Genomic DNA, 22,243 nt, shown 5'->3' with positions numbered 1-22,243 from the left:
TAGATAAATAGAGAGACAGGTAGATAGATAGATATATTTATTTATCAAATCTAACTGGTAAAGCCTTTAGAATAATCTCAGCTAAGTTGTAAAGAACTTATTGTGATCACAGTTATGTGGTGTTTTTCGTAGTTACTTTATTGAACTGCTCTTATGGCAAAATTTTTTATCTTAAATTTATTTGGTAAAAACACGTTGTAGTATTAAGGTTACAGGTCATTTTCTTGTATTAATCATGAACAAAGAGATAACGGCCTCTTATTAAGAAACAAAAAGCACTGAAAAAAGCAGACAAAACTTCCAGTGACCTTTGTAAAGATTTACTAGCGGGGGTGGGGGATCCATTAAAATTAATTAGCAAATAATAAAACAATATGATTCCTTTGTCTTACTTCGTGGCCGAGTGGTTTAGCTCAACCTCAACCCAACCCAGCGTTCTTGAGTTCGAATCTCAAAAATGTAAGTTGGGGTTTCTTCATTTGTTCTTGATTTCTTCATTGCGGAATCGGACAAAGCCTCTGTAGTGATAAATGTATACAAAAAGGGGGAAGAAATTAACCAGTTGACAAGACACGTCAGGATATTACTTAGGTGTAATAAGATATTGCGAAATCTCAAAATTGTTCCCTTACAGCTTTGACCACTCTTGGGCAACTAGTGGACGGGCCCGGATACATTTCCCAAGACATAACCGAGTTCGGGGAACTTTCCCTAAAAAAAAGCGGGACGCCATATCTTAAAAACTAAACATAGAATTTTCTTGAAAGTAATCTCATTATATTTCCCACACACTAATTACTGATGGTTGCTTGGCGGAACACAATGGGGGCTAGCATACATCTCAGGAATTTGCGGCCCGGGCAAGTTACATGAAAGAATTTTAGGGATCGGTAGTTGAAAAACCCCTTAGGGATTTAGTGCCGTCATTGCCCGTCACGTGGTACACAGTAGGCGTTATTAAAGGGTGTTTGCTTGGGCCCTTCAGTCCTAGATTTACCTCCTTTTAGCTTCCAAATTTACTACTTTACCACCGTTCACGTGTTATTTCTTCAGTATTGCTGTCCAACCTCTCTAACTTTTATATTATTTCACTGTGCACCTGTGATGTTTTTTTCCCAGCTCTACCTCTAGATCCTTGTACTTCATCTCCTTTATTTTTTGGGTCTCGTTATCTTGCTGTCCAACCACTCCAACTACCTTTATTTACAGTGTTAAGCTCTGAATGGCCGAAAGTACCCGAGCGCTTGGCATGACAGTCTAAATTTCATAAATCAACTCAAGTGGTTGAAAAAGCTTCTCACTAACTGGATGCTGGTTAAGTAACAAAGAGCAAATCAGAGACTAGACAAGTATAGTCAAATGCAAAAGAAAATACAGAATAAACAACTGTAGGAAAATCCGCAAAATTAAAATGATTTCCATAATAATATTGCTACTGAGAAATGAATATGACTTATTGCCAAGGGGAATAGTACCGCTGTAAAACATTACATTTTCTCTTTGAAAAACAGCAGTCTGAATACCGATCGTAGTTCGTTACTTTTGCAAATTATCAGATGATGTGAGAAGATATTTTTAGTCCATTTTAAGATCCGAAGGTGAGAATGCCTTGGGTAAAATGAAGGACGTCTTGAGTTAAGCAAAAAAACAGTTATGAATTGGTAATAAAACCATGTGATTTCCTTACGTTCAAAATTCCTAAGTTAATAATAATAGCAATTACTCGTTCTTTTATTTTTAAATCTAAGGTCAGCGGGAAGAGATCCCGTGTTCCAATTAGTCCAAATAAAAATAAAAATCTTGGCAGATAAAGAGTTGGACTTATTTTAGAATTGATAAACACAAATTTTAGAAAAATGGAAGGTTCTAAAATTCAGGGTAAACAGAGGCAGAAAGGGAATTACAAAGTTTGTTGTAGAAGGAAATTAAGAATCTCAGACTCTAGTAATAGAAACATTAGTGATATCTATCCCATTGGGGAGTTATACCGCCAGTCATTACTTAAGGTTCTTTGCAGCGTCCCTTCGGTCCCTAGCTGCAACCCTTTTCCACCCTCTTCTAACAGTTGTTTCTTAGTTCAACTGCTTTGAGGTTTTCCTCCTGTTACACCTTTCAAACCTTTTCACTGTTAATTTCCGTTTCAGTGCTGAATGACCTCATAGGTCCCAGAGCTTGGCCTTTGGCCTAAATTCTATATTCTATTCTATTCTATTAGTGATATCTAGAGTAACTGTAGAAAAATGTGACCTGGTGGGTGTCAAATAGTGAGGCATCTACTCTTAATTGATGTTAATTGTAGGGTGGTGAGGGGTGCGCTTCTGGACTGATAGAATATTGTTTTTTTTTTTTTAATTCTTTTAGCGTTTTTCACTCTTTATGGCTTTAATTAATTTCCATGGTTTACTTTCTCTTTTCGGTTCCCAAAGGTATTGATTTGACCCCTGATTCTTGCTGTATATATATATATATATATATATATATATATATATATATATATATATATATATATATATATATATATATATATATATATATATATATATATATATATATATATATATATATATATATATATATATATATATATATATATATATATATATATATATATATATATATATATATATATATATATATATATATATATATATATATATATATATATATATATATATATATATATATATATATATATATATATATATATATATATATATACAAAAAATAGTCACATATTTTCACGCTCAGATTTTCATTGTAACTGAATATTTTTTTTTTTCTCTCTCTCTCTCTCTCTCTCTCTCTCTCTAATCTCTATATATATATATATATATATATATATATATATATATATATATATACATATATGTACAGTATATAGTTTCTATATTCTATATATATACCTTTTTTGCGCAGATGATTTTGGTTCCACTCCCATAGTCAGGGAACCGGCAATACTTCATTAAGTTATTCCTTGTTCCATGCTAGAACACAAGCACTATTTTAGGTTATCTCAGTTCCCAAAGACCGTGAGCCGGGAAAGGTCAAGGCGACGCCTTACCCAAAATAAGTATTATCGACTTCGCTGTCATTACTGAGGTTTTTTATATCTGTTTTTGTGCGATTTTTTCCTGGACATAATTTTTTCTTCCTCTGTCGTCTTAGTTTTTCTTGTATGACGCCATTTTCTGCCCCTGGTTCTTTGCATGTTGAATATCTTTCTTTGTGGTGGTTATCTTTCGTTGTTTTTCTACGGTAACATTTATTTGGTTTAGATCTCTCTGTGCTTTGTAGTTTTCTCTCTTATCGGAAGACATTCTCTGTCTTGTTTCTTACTGCTTATCTTAATATCTCGTCTTTTCTTTCGTGAATCAGTAGCGGTTTATCGTTGTATCTCTTTGCATTTGATTTTTTATTCCTCTCTCTCTCTCTCTCTCTCTCTCTCTCTCTCTCTCTCTCTCTCTCTCTGTGTGTGTGTGTGTGTGTATAGCGGTGTTTTTCTTAGTCTTTTGTAATTACCCAGCTAATGACGATAGGAGAAATTAATATTTTGCCCTCGTCTTTTTTTTCAGTATCTCCTTTTTCTTAATCTGTTTTTATAATTCTTTCCTTATTACCCTGCTAACGGTAATGGGAGAATTATTTTTTTTATAAATATCTCGAGAACGGACAGCAGACTTGTATGCATGTGGATGAACTTATTCGTGGTTTCTCCTTTATAAATTTTGACCCTGAGCAACCGAAACCATCTTTTTTTTTCATTTCCTAAGAGACTGAAACCTTCCCAGCTTATTGCGCAAAACCTTAAACTTCCAGAACCACCTGTCCGAATATAACGTCTAATCGCAAGGGACTGGCATTACTCTCGCCTGCACCAATAATATTTTACCGTGGCCAGCGAAGTCTGACGGATCTCGTGCGGATTCAGACGATTTAAACTAATCCTGTGGATAAAGTAGGTGCTCGTAGACAAGACCTTGCTCATAATGTTTGGTATTGGCGGAAATTTCTGTAGCCACTGATCATAATTTCCATATATTACTTATTAACATATCGGTGTGAAAAATATTTAGCCCAGTCGTGATGCATTCAAGGGCAGAGTAACATGGTTGAAGTAATATGATAGAAATAAATGTTGGGTTCGAATGGAATCATGTTTTGCGTCATCTTTGCTCTTTAAAAATATGTTATAAAGTAGACCTCTTATCGGTTTCGAGGGAGTACAATATATTTCCTAACGCCTTTCCTGACATTGCCAAGTAGCCAATAGTTGGGTGAAAAATTTAAATCCGAAGTATTTGTTTGTGTGACATAAATTTAACGATTATGTGCAATTTAACTGTTTCTGTAGTTTATGGCAAAACCATATTGAAAACTTTAGGCAAATTTTGCCAGTAAGTGTGAAACGAGGTTGTATGCATAGCAACAGGAATCCAGATAGATAAATAGATATATAGATAGATAGATAGATAGATACACAGGAACTTCACGGATATGTTGATAACCAGGCGGCCTGTATGAACATAAATTTACTTAATAAATTACCTCTTCACCGAACTGTGTTAATTCAACAAGCGTCATTATATTACAAGGGATAGAATAAGGAAGGTGAAGCACTGTGCTTCTTTAATTAAGCTCAGACCAGCGTTAAAAATTTCGATTAACTGAGATTGCGTCAGGTTTTCCCCCTCAAATTTCCGTTTTTTCCTGTCTGTCGTAATCTGTCCATTAATTTTTTCTGACTCCTTTAGTGACGACCTCTCTCTCTCTCTCTCTCTCTCTCTCTCTCTCTCTCTCTCTCTCTCTCTCTCTCTCTCTCTCTGTCCTTGAAGGTGTCTAAATTTCTTCCATCCTCCCTGTCTTGCCTCTGGTTCGTATTATCCGATTCTCATTTATATTTATTTTCTTTTCTTCGTGTCCATTTGCGCAGTAAATAAAGCAGTCTGAATTTTCGTCTTTGTACATCTATTCCTGCGAATACGTAAAAGTCATTTATTGAACACTTACTACAAGGTAGTACTCTTAATGCCACGCCAAAGTGTCATACGAAGATTATTATTATTATTATTATTATTATTATTATTATTATTATTATTATTATTATTATTATTATTATAAAAAATGTGAAGATACTCATACAGAAAGGCCGAAAAATCTTACTAAGCAAGAATCTACGGGATAAAATGGCCTTACATAAAAAAAATTAGTAGAAAGATTTAAGAGAACAATTAAATGTCTGTTTATTATTTTTATTTTGTATAATTCAGTTGTGTTCACAGATATTTTAAAAATCATACTTTGGGAAGGACACGGACAACAGGACACGATTGGGCGTAATTATTGGGTGATAAATACAGTTTTATAGCATATGCCTACACTGACACACACACACACACACACACACACACACACACACACACACACACATATATATATATATATATATATATATATATATATATATATATATATATATATATATATATAAAATGATAAATCAACTGTTCTAACTTCCGGTGAGCTTCAGAATATAAAGAGAATTATAAATTTATCTGTAGCGTTTAACAAGACGAATGAAAGGTTTCTTAATTGTACACCAGGCAACGTATTTCAAATTTTAAGCATTTCTCTCTCTCTCTCTCTCTCTCTCTCTCTCTCTCTCTCTCTCTCTCTCTCTCTCTCTCTCTCTCTCTCATGAGAGACTTAGAAACGTGAGCAAAAACTAAAGTATTTGTAGAAGGAAATGATTATACTATTATTTCTCTCTCTCTCTCTCTCTCTCTCTCTCTCTCTCTCTCTCTCTCTCTCTCTCTCTCTCTCAGTAGAACAAGAAGAAACCTGGAAACATGAGTAGAAACGATTATACAAGTAGAACAAGAAAACCTGGAAACATGAGAAAAAGCTAAAGTGTTTGTAGAAGGAAACGATTATACTATTAGTTCTCTCTCTCTCTCTCTCTCTCTCTCTCTCTCTCTCTCTCTCTCTCTCTCTCTCTCTCTCTCTCTCTCTCCACGTGCAAAGAAAAATAGATTTTCCATCGATACCTCTGTGTATGACTTTGTTTTTCATTTTGTTTGTATTTTTTTAGCTGCCACGCATTTATTCTTTGCCGTTATCTCTGTATCATTTAGGGACATTCCAAAGTGGAACAGGAAAATAAAACCTACTTGGTAAATCCCAGGGTAGAGTCTGGCTCATCGGGTTAGTAGTAACTAGAAAATACTGGTTATGACTAGATCAGCTTTGCCATGGGTGCACAGCAATATGACAGATGACAAACTGGTCTTTGCCTTCCGAAAGATTGAGTGTTTAATGGCTGAGTAATCGTTGGCTGTTTTGAAGATTATTTGATGCTCTTGACACTGAAAAGTGAAGGGTTATTTCACTCACTCCTGGGTTGCTCGGGGAGATCGTTGTCATAAACAGTGGACTTTTGTTTTTTGTTTTTCTTGGAAACTGGTTTTCTTAGTTTTAACCCATATTTATAAGCATTTATGGATATCCTGTGTGGAAGCAGTGGTGTTTTTTTGTTTTTTTTGGTGTTAATGAATGTTTCAGGAAATTTTTTTCATTTTAGGATTTTCCGCTTAAGTTTTGAGATTTACTAAAGAAAATGAATGCCATTATGTAACGGCGCCTATCATTGGTAATCAATAGATTAGTCCATTCCGTGGAAGTTTCTTGTCTAGTTTATGACATTTTAATTGCTTTTTTCCATATTAATGATTGCTCGTGTTTAATAATAATAATAATAATAATGATTAATAATAATAATAATAATAATAATAATAATAATAATATATATATATATAATAACAACCAAGGTCTAGACCTAGATAATAACAGTGATACTATGAAATTAACGCAACATTCAGTTAACACCGACACAAGTCATTTTGCTCTAACTGAGAACCAGTAAGGAACTTTAACTCCCAAAATGCCGAGTCACCCCTTTCCACTTTTTTCTTTAGTCTGCATTCTCGAGATTGCAGTCTCAGCGTGCATTCTCTCTCACCGCAGGTGTGCAACGGAAGGCGAGAGTGCGCCGGTGGTGAAGATGAAGAACTCTGCGACGGCCGAGTGAGCTTCGAAGTGAGACTCGTCAATGGGTCCGGTGACCACGAAGGTCGCGTCGAGGTCAAAGGTTAGTTCTGGAGTTTTTTCTTTCTTCTTTGTTTTGGTTTTTAGGGTTTTCCCATTTTCCTATTACTTCTCTTCTTTTTCATGTTTTTGCACGGAAGATTGGTCGGTTAGTTGTCGTAATGCGTAGGTCTTGAAAATGGCTTTAGTCAAACTAGAACGACATTTTGAAGGAGACTCAGTTGAAGTGGTAAGCTCCTTTTTGATAAGAACATCGTAGAGAATAAACAAATATTGTTTCTAATATGAAAGAAAAGATGAAACAAACTCAAAGAACTCGGCACAGAACCGAATAACAGTCACGATAGCAAATTGAAGTGCGGCTGCAAAGGCAAGGCATCGCCCACCCACTTGACCTAAATTGGTTTTGACCGTTTATTTTTATTTCTTGTACCAGGAAGGATATTGATTTCCCAGAAGCTTCGCTTGCAAGAAGTGTTGCTTCAGGATATCTGAGCTGAACACCTTTTTACTTCAGCTCCGTATTTATCAGGATTTACAGCCAACTGCGCACATGATGAATGTTAGCCTGGAGATCCTACTTTTTAACAGGAATAGAAGCAGATTTGAAAATAAAGCTGTAAATTTATAATAATGTCAAACAAACGCAGTTCTATCAGCATCCTTGAACAAAGATTATGAGGAAAACAAGAATTTTTTTCTTCACGTCCTTGATGTTGCCAGTTTTTTAAGGTTCATTTTGGAATTAGTATTATTATCTTACGTATGTCCTTTATACTGTACTTGAATAGTTTTATAGTTTTACTACATTATATATATATATATATATATATATATATATATATATATATATATATATATATATATATATATGTATGTATGTATGTATGTATGTATATAATATGTATATGCATATATATATTATTTATATATATAAATATATATATATATATATATATATATATATATATATATATATATATATATATGTCATTAAACTTTTCTCGTATAAAGTAGGGGCTCCAGAGAAAAAACAATACAATGGTCACTTTTCAACAGCTGCCATGAGGATGAATTTCCTTAGCAGATAATCCACAAGATACACACCTACACAGAGGTTTCATTACCAGTGCGTCGAAGCCCTTACACACATACTGCGCCATTCACCTCAATTTCACATGAGCCCCTGTGCTTCCTGGGTGTTGAAGTCTCACTTTCGAATCCTGCTTTCAGTGAATCTTTCCAGCGCTTTCTAGGTTTCCCTTTCCTCCTTCCACTTGACACTGCTGATCATCCCAGATTCGCTCTACACGATCAAGGCATCTCGGGGCACTCTTTTCCATCCTTTGACCAATGCTACCTTTTTGAAGACTTCCCTGAGCATAAATATCTTAAGATTTTCCTAGGTTTTCCTTCACTTTCAAACTTCTCTGGTAGCTGTATCATGGCAAACACAGGATCCACACGCTGCCTTGCTTTTCTAAACCGGCACCATTCTTCCTATTAGTTGTTTTTTATCTGTGTCCCTTATCCAAACAAAGTCCTACGGTAGACCTTTTTTGGTATATAAGGTAATATCATATCCTTAAAATTCTTGCAGTTGCTTTCATCACCTTCGCCTTTATCAGATGGAGCAATAATCATCCCTCCCACCTATCCATTGGGAACTTTTCCCTCATCAAGCCATACCTTAAAAACCTTGGTCAGCTTCTCAGTCACATTGTTAGCAGAATACTGCAGAATTCCATTTGTAGTCCTCTTAGTATCTGGTATCTATCCAGTTTTTAACCTCTTTATTTGCTCGTTTTGCAGTCTTAACAGTCATTTCCACAAGCAATCTCAAGCTTACACAAACCTCTTCCACTCGTGCATCATTCAGGTCTGCCTTTCCTCGTGGTCTGATGGGTATGATATTCCGGTCACTGATGTTCAATTCTTGTGAGAAGTAATGATTTAGGTCCGTCCTCTTAAATCTCATTGTGACACTGTTGGCCTAAACAGTGAATTGGGTAACTTGTTAATTGGAGATGGTCGCACCAAATGTGTTTTGTTAGAATAAAAAAAAAACTTGCTGAAAATCGGAAGGGTAGCAACTTCAAAACCATCTGCCCAAAAGAAAAGGTGTGTACACACGCACACACACGCATAAATATCTTCATTCACCATATACAATCCAATTTGTCCAGTTTGTACATATTAAATATGTGTTTAAATACACAACTGCGTGCACTTTGCAATATTTTTTATTTCTAACGATTTTCCAGCCTTTGGTCGTTGGGGCACCATCTGCGATGACATGTGGGGCCTTCCTGAAGGAGACGTTCTGTGCCAACAGCTAGGGTTCAACCTCGGTGCCAAAGAAGTGTTCTTCGGTTCCCAGTATGTGTTCTTCTTATTTCTTCTTATTTAGGAAACAGGCTTGTCATGAATCTCTGAATGTGCAGTATTAACGTTTGAGAAGAGACTAATATTGAATACAGGTGTTCAGAATTCCTTATGTCTGCAATATTTACAAAGAGGCTAAAGATATTAAAATCATGTTTTTATGAGTCTTTAGATTTGAAACATTTGTAAAAAGCAAAAACCGTATTTTATGCATCCAGAAATACACGATGATATTCATTTACCCACAACGCTTCTAGGACTCATCCCGTGACTCATGCCGTGTTTTAGCATCAAGGTTTTGATAACTGTGGCTTAGATTTTATTTCTCGTCCCCACACAGAGAGAGAGAGAGAGAGAGAGAACAACGACGTGAATTGCATTATGGATCTGGATGTTTATGTTTTTCACTGACATTTGACATCAAAATAATTTCCAATTTCAATAACACTCTTGCGAGTCATTAATGAAGGGAATTAGATAATACATAAAAATATTTGTGGCATGATAAAAAAGTCATTTCACTTGGTAACATCAATTAATCAGAATGAAAGTACTTAATGAACTGAGGTTTACACTTTATCGAAGAACTTACATCGAAATAATAAGATTTACACCTTATTAGAGAAGTCTCATGCACACAGCAATCTTAAATTTACACTGCTGTAGAGAATTAACATCAAAGTAACAAGCTAAATTTTCACCACATTAACGTTTCAGTTTCGGAAGCGGCGAAGGACAGTACTTGATGGACGACCTCAACTGCCTCGGGGACGAGTCTTCCTTATCGGAATGTGACTTCGCGGGATGGGGCGAACATGACTGCGGGGAATCAGAGGTATGTTGACATACCGTTAGTTGAGGGACCAGGACGTGAATCAGCCAGTGACATGAAATAATACATTTTGTCACGTGAGATATATATGAATAATTCACTTCAACCCAGTGTCCAAGCAAGGACCTTTGGATCAGCCTTGTAAGTCAGTGTCACTCAAAAACTTGTTAGCGTCTTGTCACTACTAGACTTTCAGTAAAGTATCCAATATTTTTCTTATAATGGTGCAAAGTTAAAGTCGTTAGATGCGCTTGTTCGCAAAGGCGATGTTGCACGAACTGAAAGATGGACGTCTTCAGTACTGGACAAAAATATTGCCTAATTGTTGCATAAAACATGTCCATATGACACACCAGTATCCACTGTTTTTGTTATATTGTTGCAAAATTAAAGTTGTGAGTCGCACTTTATCGTAGAGGCAATGTTACACGAACTGAAAGATGGACGTCTTCAGTATTAGACACTAAAATTACCTAATTGTTGCATAAAACGTGTTCGTGTGGCACACCGCCTAAACTGTTGAGCCGAGGTGCTATATAAACCTCTTTAGATCTAAGGTTGAGCTGACACGCCGTAGTTCTCGAGTGACTAAAACCTTGGATTGTTACGTTATTAACTGATTAATGACTGGTTGACTGAGTCCTTATCACAGTCGTAAGTTGTTGCTTCAGGTCAGCAGTACTCCAGAGTGTGGCCAGTGTGACTATCTGCTATCTGTCGAGCACAGTCCGGTACATTGTTATCATGTGATGCAACTCGGCATCTATAGGGGCACGCTGACTCGTTTTCTCCTAAAGTTGGGGTCGAGCGCGTGCGTGTATGTATGTGTGTGTTTGCTGCTAATTCCTGGAATCTCAGTAAGCTCTTTCAACTCGTTTTTCAGTAATAGATGTAACTCAAAATCAAATGCTTATTTTACATGATACGTCAAGAAAAGAGAAAGTGAGAGAGAGAGAGAGAGGGGGAATGTATAATATTGTAAACTCACATGTTACCTCACAAACACCACGCGCACATCTATCTGTCTGTATGTATGTATATATATATATATATATATATATATATATATATATATATATATATATATATATATATATATATATATTTATATATATATATATATATTGAGTTGTGTGTGGTGTTGGAGAATGAGTGACTATAGCATTCTCCCTGGTATTGATATATATATATATATATATATATATATATATATATATATATATATATATATATATATATATATATATATATTGTATATTTGTGTGTGGGTGTTGGAGAATGAATGACTATAGCATTCTCACCGGTATTGGTATAAAGTTTTGAAACTCAACCTTTTCAAATGGAAGCATTAATAAATTTCTGACGAATGTTGATGTTGCTCTCTCTCATGTTTCTAACCCTAAACTACTTAAACCAAAACTGGGTGTCTTTCAATATCGAACCCAAAACAGTAAATAAAGAAAGCAGTCCTTCACGTAAGCCAATCTCGTTCGGCTGGTTGACGCAAGGTGGAATTCTTTGGACCTTGGGTTGACAATTACCGCCTGCGCGCGCAGTTAAAGAGAGGGGAGCAGGTCATTTTGTGGAAAGGTGGGGATTACCTCTCAAAATACGACATCATCTTGGGGACAGAGGCAAGGCCACTATTTGGACTTGACAAAGGACAAGATCATATCGGATATCATATGCATTAAAAATGGTTGCTATTCAGGTAACAGAAAAAAGGAAGGCATTTTATTTTTCCTCTGCCCAAAAGAACTAAAACTAGGCAGAAGTAGAAGAAAAGATATGCAGCGCAATAGGAATCTGATGATTATAAGATTATGCATATAGCAGAGATATAATGCAAGATCTTGGATTGCAAGTGCCGTCAAAGAAATATCGACCTCTGAAGAGTCGTGAAGTTTCAACTCTTCACATGACTAAGCCCAAAAGTTGGTATTGTTTGCTTTCAGTAATGATATATACAAATAGATGGATAGATATGAATCCCTGAAAATTGCAGATATTATTCCAAATATATAAATACATAACGCGGTCCATCATAAAACAGTAACACTAAATAATGAATTAACTGCAAAGTCTGAAAGAGTAATTTATTGAGAGAGAGAGAGAGAGAGAGAGAGAGAGAGAGAGAGGGGGTGGTATTTCTAAACTGGAATACCAAACTCGAGTCAAGTTTTTATGATAGTTTATGCCTGCAGGTTAATATGTCATAGATATGAACCTGCAGCAATACTCATGATAGACCGAAACATGCGTGTAGCTGCTTCGGACAAATGAGCGCGGTGCGATTATCCCTCCCCAGTTCTTGGCAAACAAATCGAGATCATGTCATATTAAGGATGAAATTTCAATCATCGGAAGCCATTGGAATTCCAGGAATGAATGTCAGTGATTCCAATACGTCTTAACGAGTTTTCAGTAGCCTTGTCAAAAGCAAAACAAATGAAGATATATCAGGGAATGAACTGAAAAAAAAGAGATTTCTTTTACCCTGATGTTTGTCTTTAAATTGCACCGTTGTAAGTCCTGACCTTATTGTGCGACCTAAAAGAAATGTAAGTACCGCTTGGCTCAGTGCTGTAGAGGGACAACAAGCAAAGATAAAAATACCAAGCAGTAAATTTTTTTGAGAAGCGAAGGAAGATGGAGAAATTGTTCTGTGTGTACCATGAAATAATATTCGAAAACCTGGAAAGGGAGTGGTGCAGTTATTGGCTTTTCTCTTTTTTATTTTCTACATTATTTCCTTATTTTTTTTTCAAATGAGAGGGCTAAGCAATACAATAGCATTATTTAGAATCAAATCAAAGGAAATGTTAAAGCTAAATTATATAAACAACAATCTGTAAATAGCTATATTTTCTATACGTCGTAAACTTATTTAAGTAAAGCTTTCATGAGTATATCACTTGCGAACGCTCCTGGAACAAAAAATACGAAAGTTCAAGCCCTAAGTGATCCCACGGACATTCTAATAGATAGCCTGTTCTTAGGATTTGGGGATTTCCACTTCTCATTCCCAGAACTGAAGTAGTGAGGTAGGTACCTGTCCAGCATACTGATAAAAACACGCACTCTTTAACAAGATGTATTTGTTTCGTAAGTTTTCATTTTCGCCCAGTTTTCCTCTTTTTATATTTCCACAGATTTAGTATATTTTAATTTCAACTGTCTGCCTTTTTTTATGTTCATATTTTAACCTCATCTTTATTCTATCATTCATGTCATTAATTAACGTCTTACGCTAAATAACCCTTTGGGCTCCAGAGCCTGGCCGTTAGGTACGTCAACCAGCCCATCCATCCATTTATCTTCCGTCCAGAATAAATGATGAATCGTTATTATTATTATTATTATTATTATTATTATTATTATTATTATTATTATTATTATTATTATTATTATTATTATTATTATTCGCGATGTACATATATTTTCATGGCTCAAGTTGCAAGCTCATTTGCTTGCTAAACTGATCGTCTCAGAAAGCATCAGATTTAAGAGGAGTAAATGGAATGCGTACAACTTAATAATAATAATAATAATAATAATAATAATAATAATAATAATAATAATAATAATAATAATTAGAGGAAGTCATAATATTAATAACATACAGTCAGTAGTCTAATAACTACAGTATATACAGGAATAACTGGACTTGCTTGATGGACTGAGTACTAGTAGTTTGACATCACACACGTTACTCATTGATATCTAAAGATGTATCACAGTAATCCATTATTCTTTTCCGTGATTTCATTTAATTGTGCATATTATTGGTGATTATCATTGACGCATGATTATTCTAGACGAATGAATGAACACTTATCCCTGTAGGGGGTTAGTGCCGTCAGTGCACCTTACTTTAAAGTTCTTTGCAGCGTCCCTTCGGCCCCTATAGCTGCAACCTCTTTCATTCCTTGTATTGTACGGTACCCCCGTTGATATTCTCTTTCTTCCGTCTTTCTGCCCACCCTCTCCTTACAATTGAATCATAGTGCGACTACAAGGTTTTCCTCCTGTTACATCTTTCAAACTTTTTCACTGTCAATTTCCGTTTCAGCGCTGAAGGGCCTTAGTTGCCCCAGTGTTTGTCATATATGCCTAAAAGCTGTAAATCAGTAAATTTCTTCTCTTAGTAAAGAAAATAATAGTGTTGACCAAGTGGTCAGATTTCGTAAACGTTCGTTAGACTTTCCTCTCGTCGAGCGAACTATTTATAACTTTGTATTTCATATAAAGATCACGAGTTTCTCAACGCTTCCTTCTGTTTCGTAGACGGGAACTTTTCCGGGTTTTCCCGGACTGCTATTCATAAGGTTTCACAACTGGAATTAGTTGATGTTAGCGGATGGACATGGTGGAAGAAGGTCTAGTCGTTAAAATTATTTTTAGCTCAAATGTCCCTTTAAGCTGTATCAAGGCATGGAAATTATGATATCTTATATGGAAGGCAGAATTATGTCAGCTATATGCAAGGAATTCGATGAGTATTAAGGCTAAAGTTGAGGTGTCAGAATTGGTTATTTAAATCAGCATTGAAATATGGAAGGCACTGGTGTCTCTGGATTCATAGAGGAAAGACGTGTGAGGCTGAATCAAAAAAGCTGTATGTCCAATCAAAATTTAAAAAAAAAAAAGCAGTCGCAGCTACTTTTTGTGGTTATATGCCTATTTATGTGAAGATTTTAGGCCAATTTTTGCTAGTCAAAAGCTTTCATCATATCCATAATAACTTACATACAGTATTGCCAAATAGATAAAAAGAAACTGCCTTTTACACGTAGGATATTTGAAACGAATATAACGCCATCATCCGAGTTCAGCCACCCCTCGCCATCCGCTAGCTGGGAAGTGGGCGCATAACCGGTCCAGGAGAAATACTGGTAGATGCTGGGTTGTTTCGGGAAGTTCCCAAGTTGTCGCTATCTTCCAATATACTGTAGTTAGATACAGTCCTCTTTCTTGCATGTTTATTTATTTATTATTTTGTCTAAATTCTTGTATACTTTCCTACTTTATAGTTTTTATTACTATTGTTTTTTAACGGTAGTAGGCCTAGTTATATTTTTTTAATATTTGTTCAAGCCGCCCTTGAATTTTGCTCACGATTTAATATCTTTTAGATTATTTCTGTAGAACCTCCTAGCTTTCAGACAATAGTTGTTTATGAAGTAGCTGCCATATACCTGTACTATTTTATTATTTTAGCTTTTTATCTCTTTGCGGATTATATTTGTGTTCTTTGTGTGCATGTAGTAAGTTGCCAAGTTGACAATATCCTGTGATTTTTCTCGGTATTGCTCATTATACTCCGTTAGCCAGCTGAATGTGATTTGCTTTTTACAATATCTTTCTTACTGAATAGTTTTCTTAATCATTACTTTAACCAGTTATTTATGTTATTTTACTCAAGACGAATTGCCCCATTTTTCTAGATTCCTATACAAAGCCTCTCACGTTACTCGATTGTATTAAACTACGCACCTATTTGTATTCACCTTAGGCGGCAGGCGTTACGTGCTTCAAACCAGGCGACTCTTGCGGAAGGGACCAGTGGAAGTGTTCCAATGGCAAGTGTGTGGGCGTAGGTTTTCTCTGCGATACCGTCGATGACTGCAAGGACAATTCCGACGAAGATAGAACTATGTGCCAGGTAAAACTCAATATAGAAAGGAATAAACTTGATGAAATTAAGCAAACCATAGTCAAATGGGTGCCATTAATGAGTGGAAATATAGGTAGTTTGAAATGGTTGTAAGATCTTTACGGAACAGGTGAGTTCATTACTACTCAAAAAAAGACAGTTTTTTTTTATTTAGTTACTGAGCAAGGACTGGGGTTATTTGTCTCTCCTAAATGATTTTAGGGCCAGTAGTGTGTGCTTGGTACGTGAAAAATTATACTTAGAAATTGTCTCTACATTTTAATATGGATAGGTTGGTGGTTCTTTGATGTTTCCAAGTAACTATAGGATACTTAGAACGACTTGTAGCTCTTACAAAACCTGATTGCTATTATTATTATTATTATTATTATTATTATTATTATTATTATTATTAGTAGTAGTAGTAGTAGTAGTAGTATTGTTGAGTAGTAGTAGTAGTAGTAGTAGTATTGTTGTTATTATCAAAATGTGTATTGACGTTTGTTGCTTATACGGATTTCGCTGCTCTTTATTTGCAGATTTACTACAGATTCTTAACTCACTTTGCATCTAACATTTCTTGCGGTATTACCGTATATATCTATAACATTAAAAGCAGGCCAGGATATGTATGCCGTACGTACCTCATAGCAACATAATTTTATCGTCCATTAACAACTGACTTATCTCCTCCTTTACATCAGAGATTGACAGCAGATAACGGTGTCTGACCTCTTCACTATGAACATTACATTTCATAATTTCAGCTTCCCGGTCTCTTCTATTGCAGCAGCGTTTACAGAAAGAGCTGTGTATCCAAGCTGCTGCATCTCCTCTGCAGCTTCCATCAGCAAAATTAACACAAACATTGCGATTACAGGAAGAACTTGTATCAGTAACTTGGAAATCTTCAAGTGCATTAAAAGCCTCCCTTGTTTCCAGGATGCGATCTTTTTCGTGAGGTTATCGATTCTAGAGTCAACTTTCAGTTAATCCATCTTCTTCACAAGATTATCAGTTTTAAAGTCAAGTGTCTTGGGTCAGATTTATTGGGCCATCAACTGGCTTTTCCCTCAAATTTTCAAGCTTGGCAATCCCTCGATCTAGTAGCTCAGTTTCTCTCTCAGCACTGACTGCATTCTGCATTTCTTTATATCCATTCACAATAAAACGTGCTTTATTAAAATAATAAAGACAAAGCCACTTCAGTTCCCTGATGTTGTCATCACTGATACCATTTAGAAATGCTCATTTCTAACCATTTAGAAATGCTCATTTCTGTCCTACCTTATCTTTATGTTTTATTAGACCTACAAGTAGGCCAAATCAGCATTCCCCTCCTGAAAGCCATAATGCAGTTTCATTAACAATCGAATTTTATAATAATGTTTCTATATAATGCAAATAGTTTTACAATACAAAAAAGACAGTTCTGCTATGCTCAGAATGCGAGAGCAGCAGTAAGCAAGCAAGCATGCACGTTTTCTTGTCCACATCGCCAATTGGCAGTAGTAATAAGTAACAGTAATAGTAACAGTAGCATCAAAGTGGCTTGTATATCAATTTTAGTCACATAGATAAGTAAATTCTTATTTCCTCCTCTTCTCGCAAGGCTCCATTAGAAGCGCGGCTCGTAAATGGAGCCAGGACAGGTGCTGGTGTCTCATCTGGTCGCGTGGAGCTGCGTTACTTGGGTGTCTGGGGTACCATCTGTGACGACGATTTCGGACTGGAAGAGGGACACGTAAGTTCCCAATCAGATTCTCTCTCTCTCTCTCCTTGTGAGTGCTTTGAATGACACTTTTCTCCAATGACCAACATCATGTGTAGTTGGAAATACGAGTATTTTCTGTAGATTACGAATTGTGGACAAGTTTCATAACAGATTGTTAACACCGTCCCTAGTAATGTTTTATCCCTTTGACAGTTTGATTTCGACGTTGCTATTAGGGACAATGTATTTTTGTTGTTACTGAAACTTATTTTCCAAGTCTACATTGTTGAGAAAATACGGCAGTAAGATAAAAAAAAAAAATAAAAAGCCTATTCATCCCTGGGCTTCATTCATATAAACGAAAGTTGAGTCAGAAAAGGATTTTTAATTGTAACCGAAAGATCATTTTCGTACTCCTTCAGGTGGCTTGTCGGATGATGGGTTGGGAGGGGGCTTCTCGTGTCTACAAGAACAACACGTTCGGTCCAGGGTCAGGACGCGTCTGGATAGACGACCTGAGATGCATAGGGTACGAGACCTCCGTGTCCGACTGCCAGCATCTTCCCTGGGGTCAGAACAACTGCGACCACACTGAAGACGTCGGCGTCGAGTGTTCCAATACTCCGTCTGTAAGATCTGTAAGTCTTTTGAAGAGCAAACTCCTGTGATTCGTGTGTTCCGCTTTATTTAAATGGAAAGCAATTGTTGAGTATAATCGCAGGAAGTTACTCCTCAGCAAACTTTTTCTTGCTTATTATTCTTTTAGTTTATATCTTTACTTTTCTTATTAAATAGTTGTTGACTGTGAATTATTATGTGTGTGTGTGAGTGTGTTGATGTTGCTACTTATCTTCCTTCGATGTTTCCTCTTTACATGTATAATAGTTATTATATTCTTTGAAACCTTGCCAAGTAACTTCGTGGCTTTCTGGTTCGTTCCGTTAGAGTGTAACCTCATCAGATATTTATTATAGAAGAAAAAAATTCTCCAATGATTTTGTTACCCCTATATATTCAAAGTTATGCTGAGAGTTTTGACAATTTTATTGTGAAGGGTATAAAATAAACTTGCTAAGTAAAGTGTGAAGATTTAAACACTTAACAAATAAAAAGATGCCCTTTAAAACATTATTGAAATGCTTGTGAGTCAATCTTCATTCCAGGAAAGTAGCTTATCTCGAGATAAAGAAAATTGATATATCCTATTATACTTCATATTTATAAATTACATTAACTAATGGAATGCCTTGCGAAATAGACCCCTCTGCCTTATTGGGACTTTCTTAGGAGATAACAGTTACGAACTACTTTTTTCTTATCAAGGCGACGGCATTAAATTTCCAGCCCCATCAGGCTTTGCGTTAAAAAATCCAAGACTAATTTCTTATTTCCCTTTTCAGAGAGAAGAAACCGTCGTGTCTCCGACGGCAGGAACCACCGAAGAGGCCTCCCTCCCTGTCACTTGCGGCCAGAGGCTGATTGAAGACAACCCGAATGCCCCAACTTTAGAAAAACCCAAAGTCGTCAGTGGGCACACGCCTCCTCCAGGGGCGCATCCATGGATGGTATGTCGCTGTTGATCCTTAGAGGAGAGTCGAGATGGTACTTTGGCCGAAATTACCGTGTAGTCTTTTAAAGCAGTTCCGATTCCTTAGAAAGACCCTAATGTAAAATATTTTAAACCGCCTGCTCGAGTTACTTTACTCCTATCTTGGAGATCTTGAATTTTTATCTTACTTTCCAAGCTAGTTCCAAATATCTCGAACCGCCACGAGAAATCAGGGAACTTATTTTCCAGTGTCTTTATTTTTCACTCTGTGGAATTTATGTCATTTTTTGCAGTAACATTTACCATGAAAACATTTCTTTTTAAACACTATTCTCTTTTCAAATTCTTAATTTTTTAGTTAACTTTATCACAAAATGCTACAACAAATCTAAAACAATATCTTGTTGAGCAATTTTGTTCTTCGTTGTCGTCTTGCAACTCCATCCTGGCTTAGTGTTTATCCTCTTATACATGGGTCGCTGCTTAGAATAGCAGTCTAAATTAACTAAAAAAGGACTCATTACTCTCTCTGAACTTAGTGCTGTGTATTCGAGTACACTTAGTTTTTACTTTTGCATATTTTTTTAACTAGAATTATGCCTTTTCCTCTCATTGAAAAAAGTAAAGCAGAAAATTCACAAGTGTTCAACATCAGGTGGTTATTAGGAAGTTATTAAAATTTATTTAGCTTGCACACGATGTTCATGTAGTTATATCAAGCCATGCACAGCTAATGTGTGCATCCTAAAGTAGCATATTATGGATTACATTGAATTTGCTCTAGAAAACCAATCATTTTATGGTACAGTTTCAAATAAATTTTTAAAATTTTGCGAAAGGTAAATTAAATTTTCCTTTTTCGTCTCCCAGGTATCTTTAACCTTTCCGCAGAATAGCAAAGTTACGATTTTTTCCCTCGCGCATATTCCCCTTGAGAAACAAAATAAATGAGATTTTCAAAAAATGTTCCGATTTTTCCCTCCAGGTAAACATCAACCTCCTCACCAGAACAGGTCCTACCCAGTGGTGTGGAGGGGCCATCTTGACGGAGGATTACATCCTAACAGCCGCTCACTGCCTTCACAAGTACCCATCTTCGACGTACATCGTCCGAGTAGGAGATTTCAACACCGAGGTGAGACCAGCCCCTATATTTGGTTGTTTCGGGTACCATAAAATTGTTTCTTTTTTAAATGGTATCACTTATATTTATAAAGATTTTCTTTTATATTTCCTGTTCATATCATTTTAATGAACGTTCTCTTCTGGAGAAACTTGCTACTCAAGTTCATTGACTTGGTTTTCTCCTTTGCTCGAGGAAGTACTGGCAAGAGGCCAGCCTAGTCCAACAAGAAAGGCATAAATTTAACGTAAATTTTTTCAAAGAAAATCCCCATTTACACGCTTATATTATCAGTTTTACCCGAAGTTCAATCACTCCATCTCCCTCTTTTCCCAGTGCTTAGCTTGACAGCCTAAATTTCTTAAAGTAGTCATGTTCTACTGCTTAATGAGAGATGTGTTAGTCTTGATACAGGCTATTCTATACTTATTTGTAGAAAGAAAGTCATTATATAGTAAAGAATAAAAGTGAACAATTTCCTATTAAACATTCTTTCTTGGAAAGAATTTTTTTCCTTGCTTCTCTCTGATCGTTTAAGTTGAAAAACTAGAAATGAACCTTCTATTCTTCGTAGGAGGAAGAAGAGGAAGAGCAAGAATTCCGCGTAGCTTCCATGGCGATCCATCACCTCTTCGACAAAGGCCCTTACCTCAACAACGATATTGCCATTATTAAAATTAAAAGAAGGAATGGAGAAGGTGTCAGGTAAGAGAACTCTCTTTGAGACCAGAAACGACAGGCTTCATGAAGAGGAAACATCCTAAGGAAATTCAGTATACATTACATCGATATCAAACATGTTGTGTAATTTAGACAGAAATGAACGATCAGCTAAGAATGGCCTTAGAAGTAATCACTCGAAATTGTTCCCAGTTAACTTGCGCTGTGATCATCTCTCTCTCTCTCTCTCTCTCTCTCTCTCTCTCTCTCTCTCTCTCTCTCTCTCTCTCTCTCTCTCTCTCTCTCTCTCTCTCTCTCTTTTATTTGACAGCTCTCCTGGATCCACGAGAAACAGTTCATTTGTATGTACTACCTTACTCAAATTAAAAGAATTAGCCGGTGTGAATCGAAAACCTTAACTGCAACTCTTTGTATAGCACGAAGCTTTAGTAATGATAATTTAGCCTTAGCCTTCACTCAGAGTTTGCTTCATAACAGTTGTGCAAACTTTCATATTTATCTTTTATTTAGGTTTGGGAGGTATGTCCAACCGCTTTGCTTGGTACCTCCTCGCTGGAATTATCCTCCTTACCGCAACTGCACCGTGGCAGGTTGGGGTAGTCTTGGGATTGCTCTGGGTATGTATCTTTGTATCATTGTTAATAATCATTGAAAAAAATACCTTCAGTTATTTCTGTCACATTTTTACGACGTGAGTCTTATTACTACTTTAAACTACTGTATAGATCAATGCCGATTCCAGGAAAATGTTACATAGATATGAAGAATTCAGATGAGTCCCATTAATAATCGTCTAAATTGACAGCTTAAATCTTTTCCAAGTGACTTGTTTGATGCATTTTTCAAGTGTCACCACAGACTAGTCTGTCTTGGATGGCATTCATTAGGCATCTCATGAATTTTTATAAATAATTTCATCCTTTGCAAAATGGACATTACTTCAGGGAAATAATGAATAGCTTAATGAGGTCGTTCGGGACATTCCCAGGTCGTTCCAGAGTTCTGCAGTCTGCTCTGCTTCCCATTCTCCCCGATGAAATATGCAAAGCTGACAATGTCTATGGTGATACAAGGCTGACAGAAGGCATGTTCTGCGCTGGATACTTGGAAGGAGGAATTGATACTTGCCAAGGGGATTCGGGAGGGCCAATGGTTTGCATAGTAGACGGTAGGTTTGTAAGAGGTTGACAGATCACGCCAAC

General features: G+C 36.1%; 1 protein-coding gene across 2 annotated transcripts in view; it reads left to right on the top strand.

The window, feature by feature from the left end:
• Positions 1–22,243, top strand: part of LOC136849172 (antigen WC1.1-like) — an 89,146-nt gene that overhangs the window by 64,555 nt on the left and 2,348 nt on the right. For both annotated transcript variants that reach the window (XM_067122281.1, XM_067122282.1), the window contains 11 exons: positions 7,021–7,144; positions 9,366–9,480; positions 10,204–10,321; positions 15,834–15,983; positions 17,587–17,718; positions 18,111–18,326; positions 19,089–19,253; positions 20,223–20,372; positions 20,935–21,065; positions 21,552–21,658; positions 22,030–22,209. In XM_067122281.1, the coding sequence (XP_066978382.1) occupies positions 7,021–7,144; positions 9,366–9,480; positions 10,204–10,321; positions 15,834–15,983; positions 17,587–17,718; positions 18,111–18,326; positions 19,089–19,253; positions 20,223–20,372; positions 20,935–21,065; positions 21,552–21,658; positions 22,030–22,209 (1,588 nt within the window). The remainder of the gene's footprint in view (positions 1–7,020; positions 7,145–9,365; positions 9,481–10,203; positions 10,322–15,833; positions 15,984–17,586; positions 17,719–18,110; positions 18,327–19,088; positions 19,254–20,222; positions 20,373–20,934; positions 21,066–21,551; positions 21,659–22,029; positions 22,210–22,243) is intronic.

The sequence above is a fragment of the Macrobrachium rosenbergii genome, chromosome 20, assembly GCF_040412425.1.
Source record: "Macrobrachium rosenbergii isolate ZJJX-2024 chromosome 20, ASM4041242v1, whole genome shotgun sequence".
Lineage (NCBI taxonomy): Eukaryota > Metazoa > Arthropoda > Malacostraca > Decapoda > Palaemonidae > Macrobrachium > Macrobrachium rosenbergii.
This window is presented reverse-complemented; position numbering and strand designations above follow the sequence as displayed.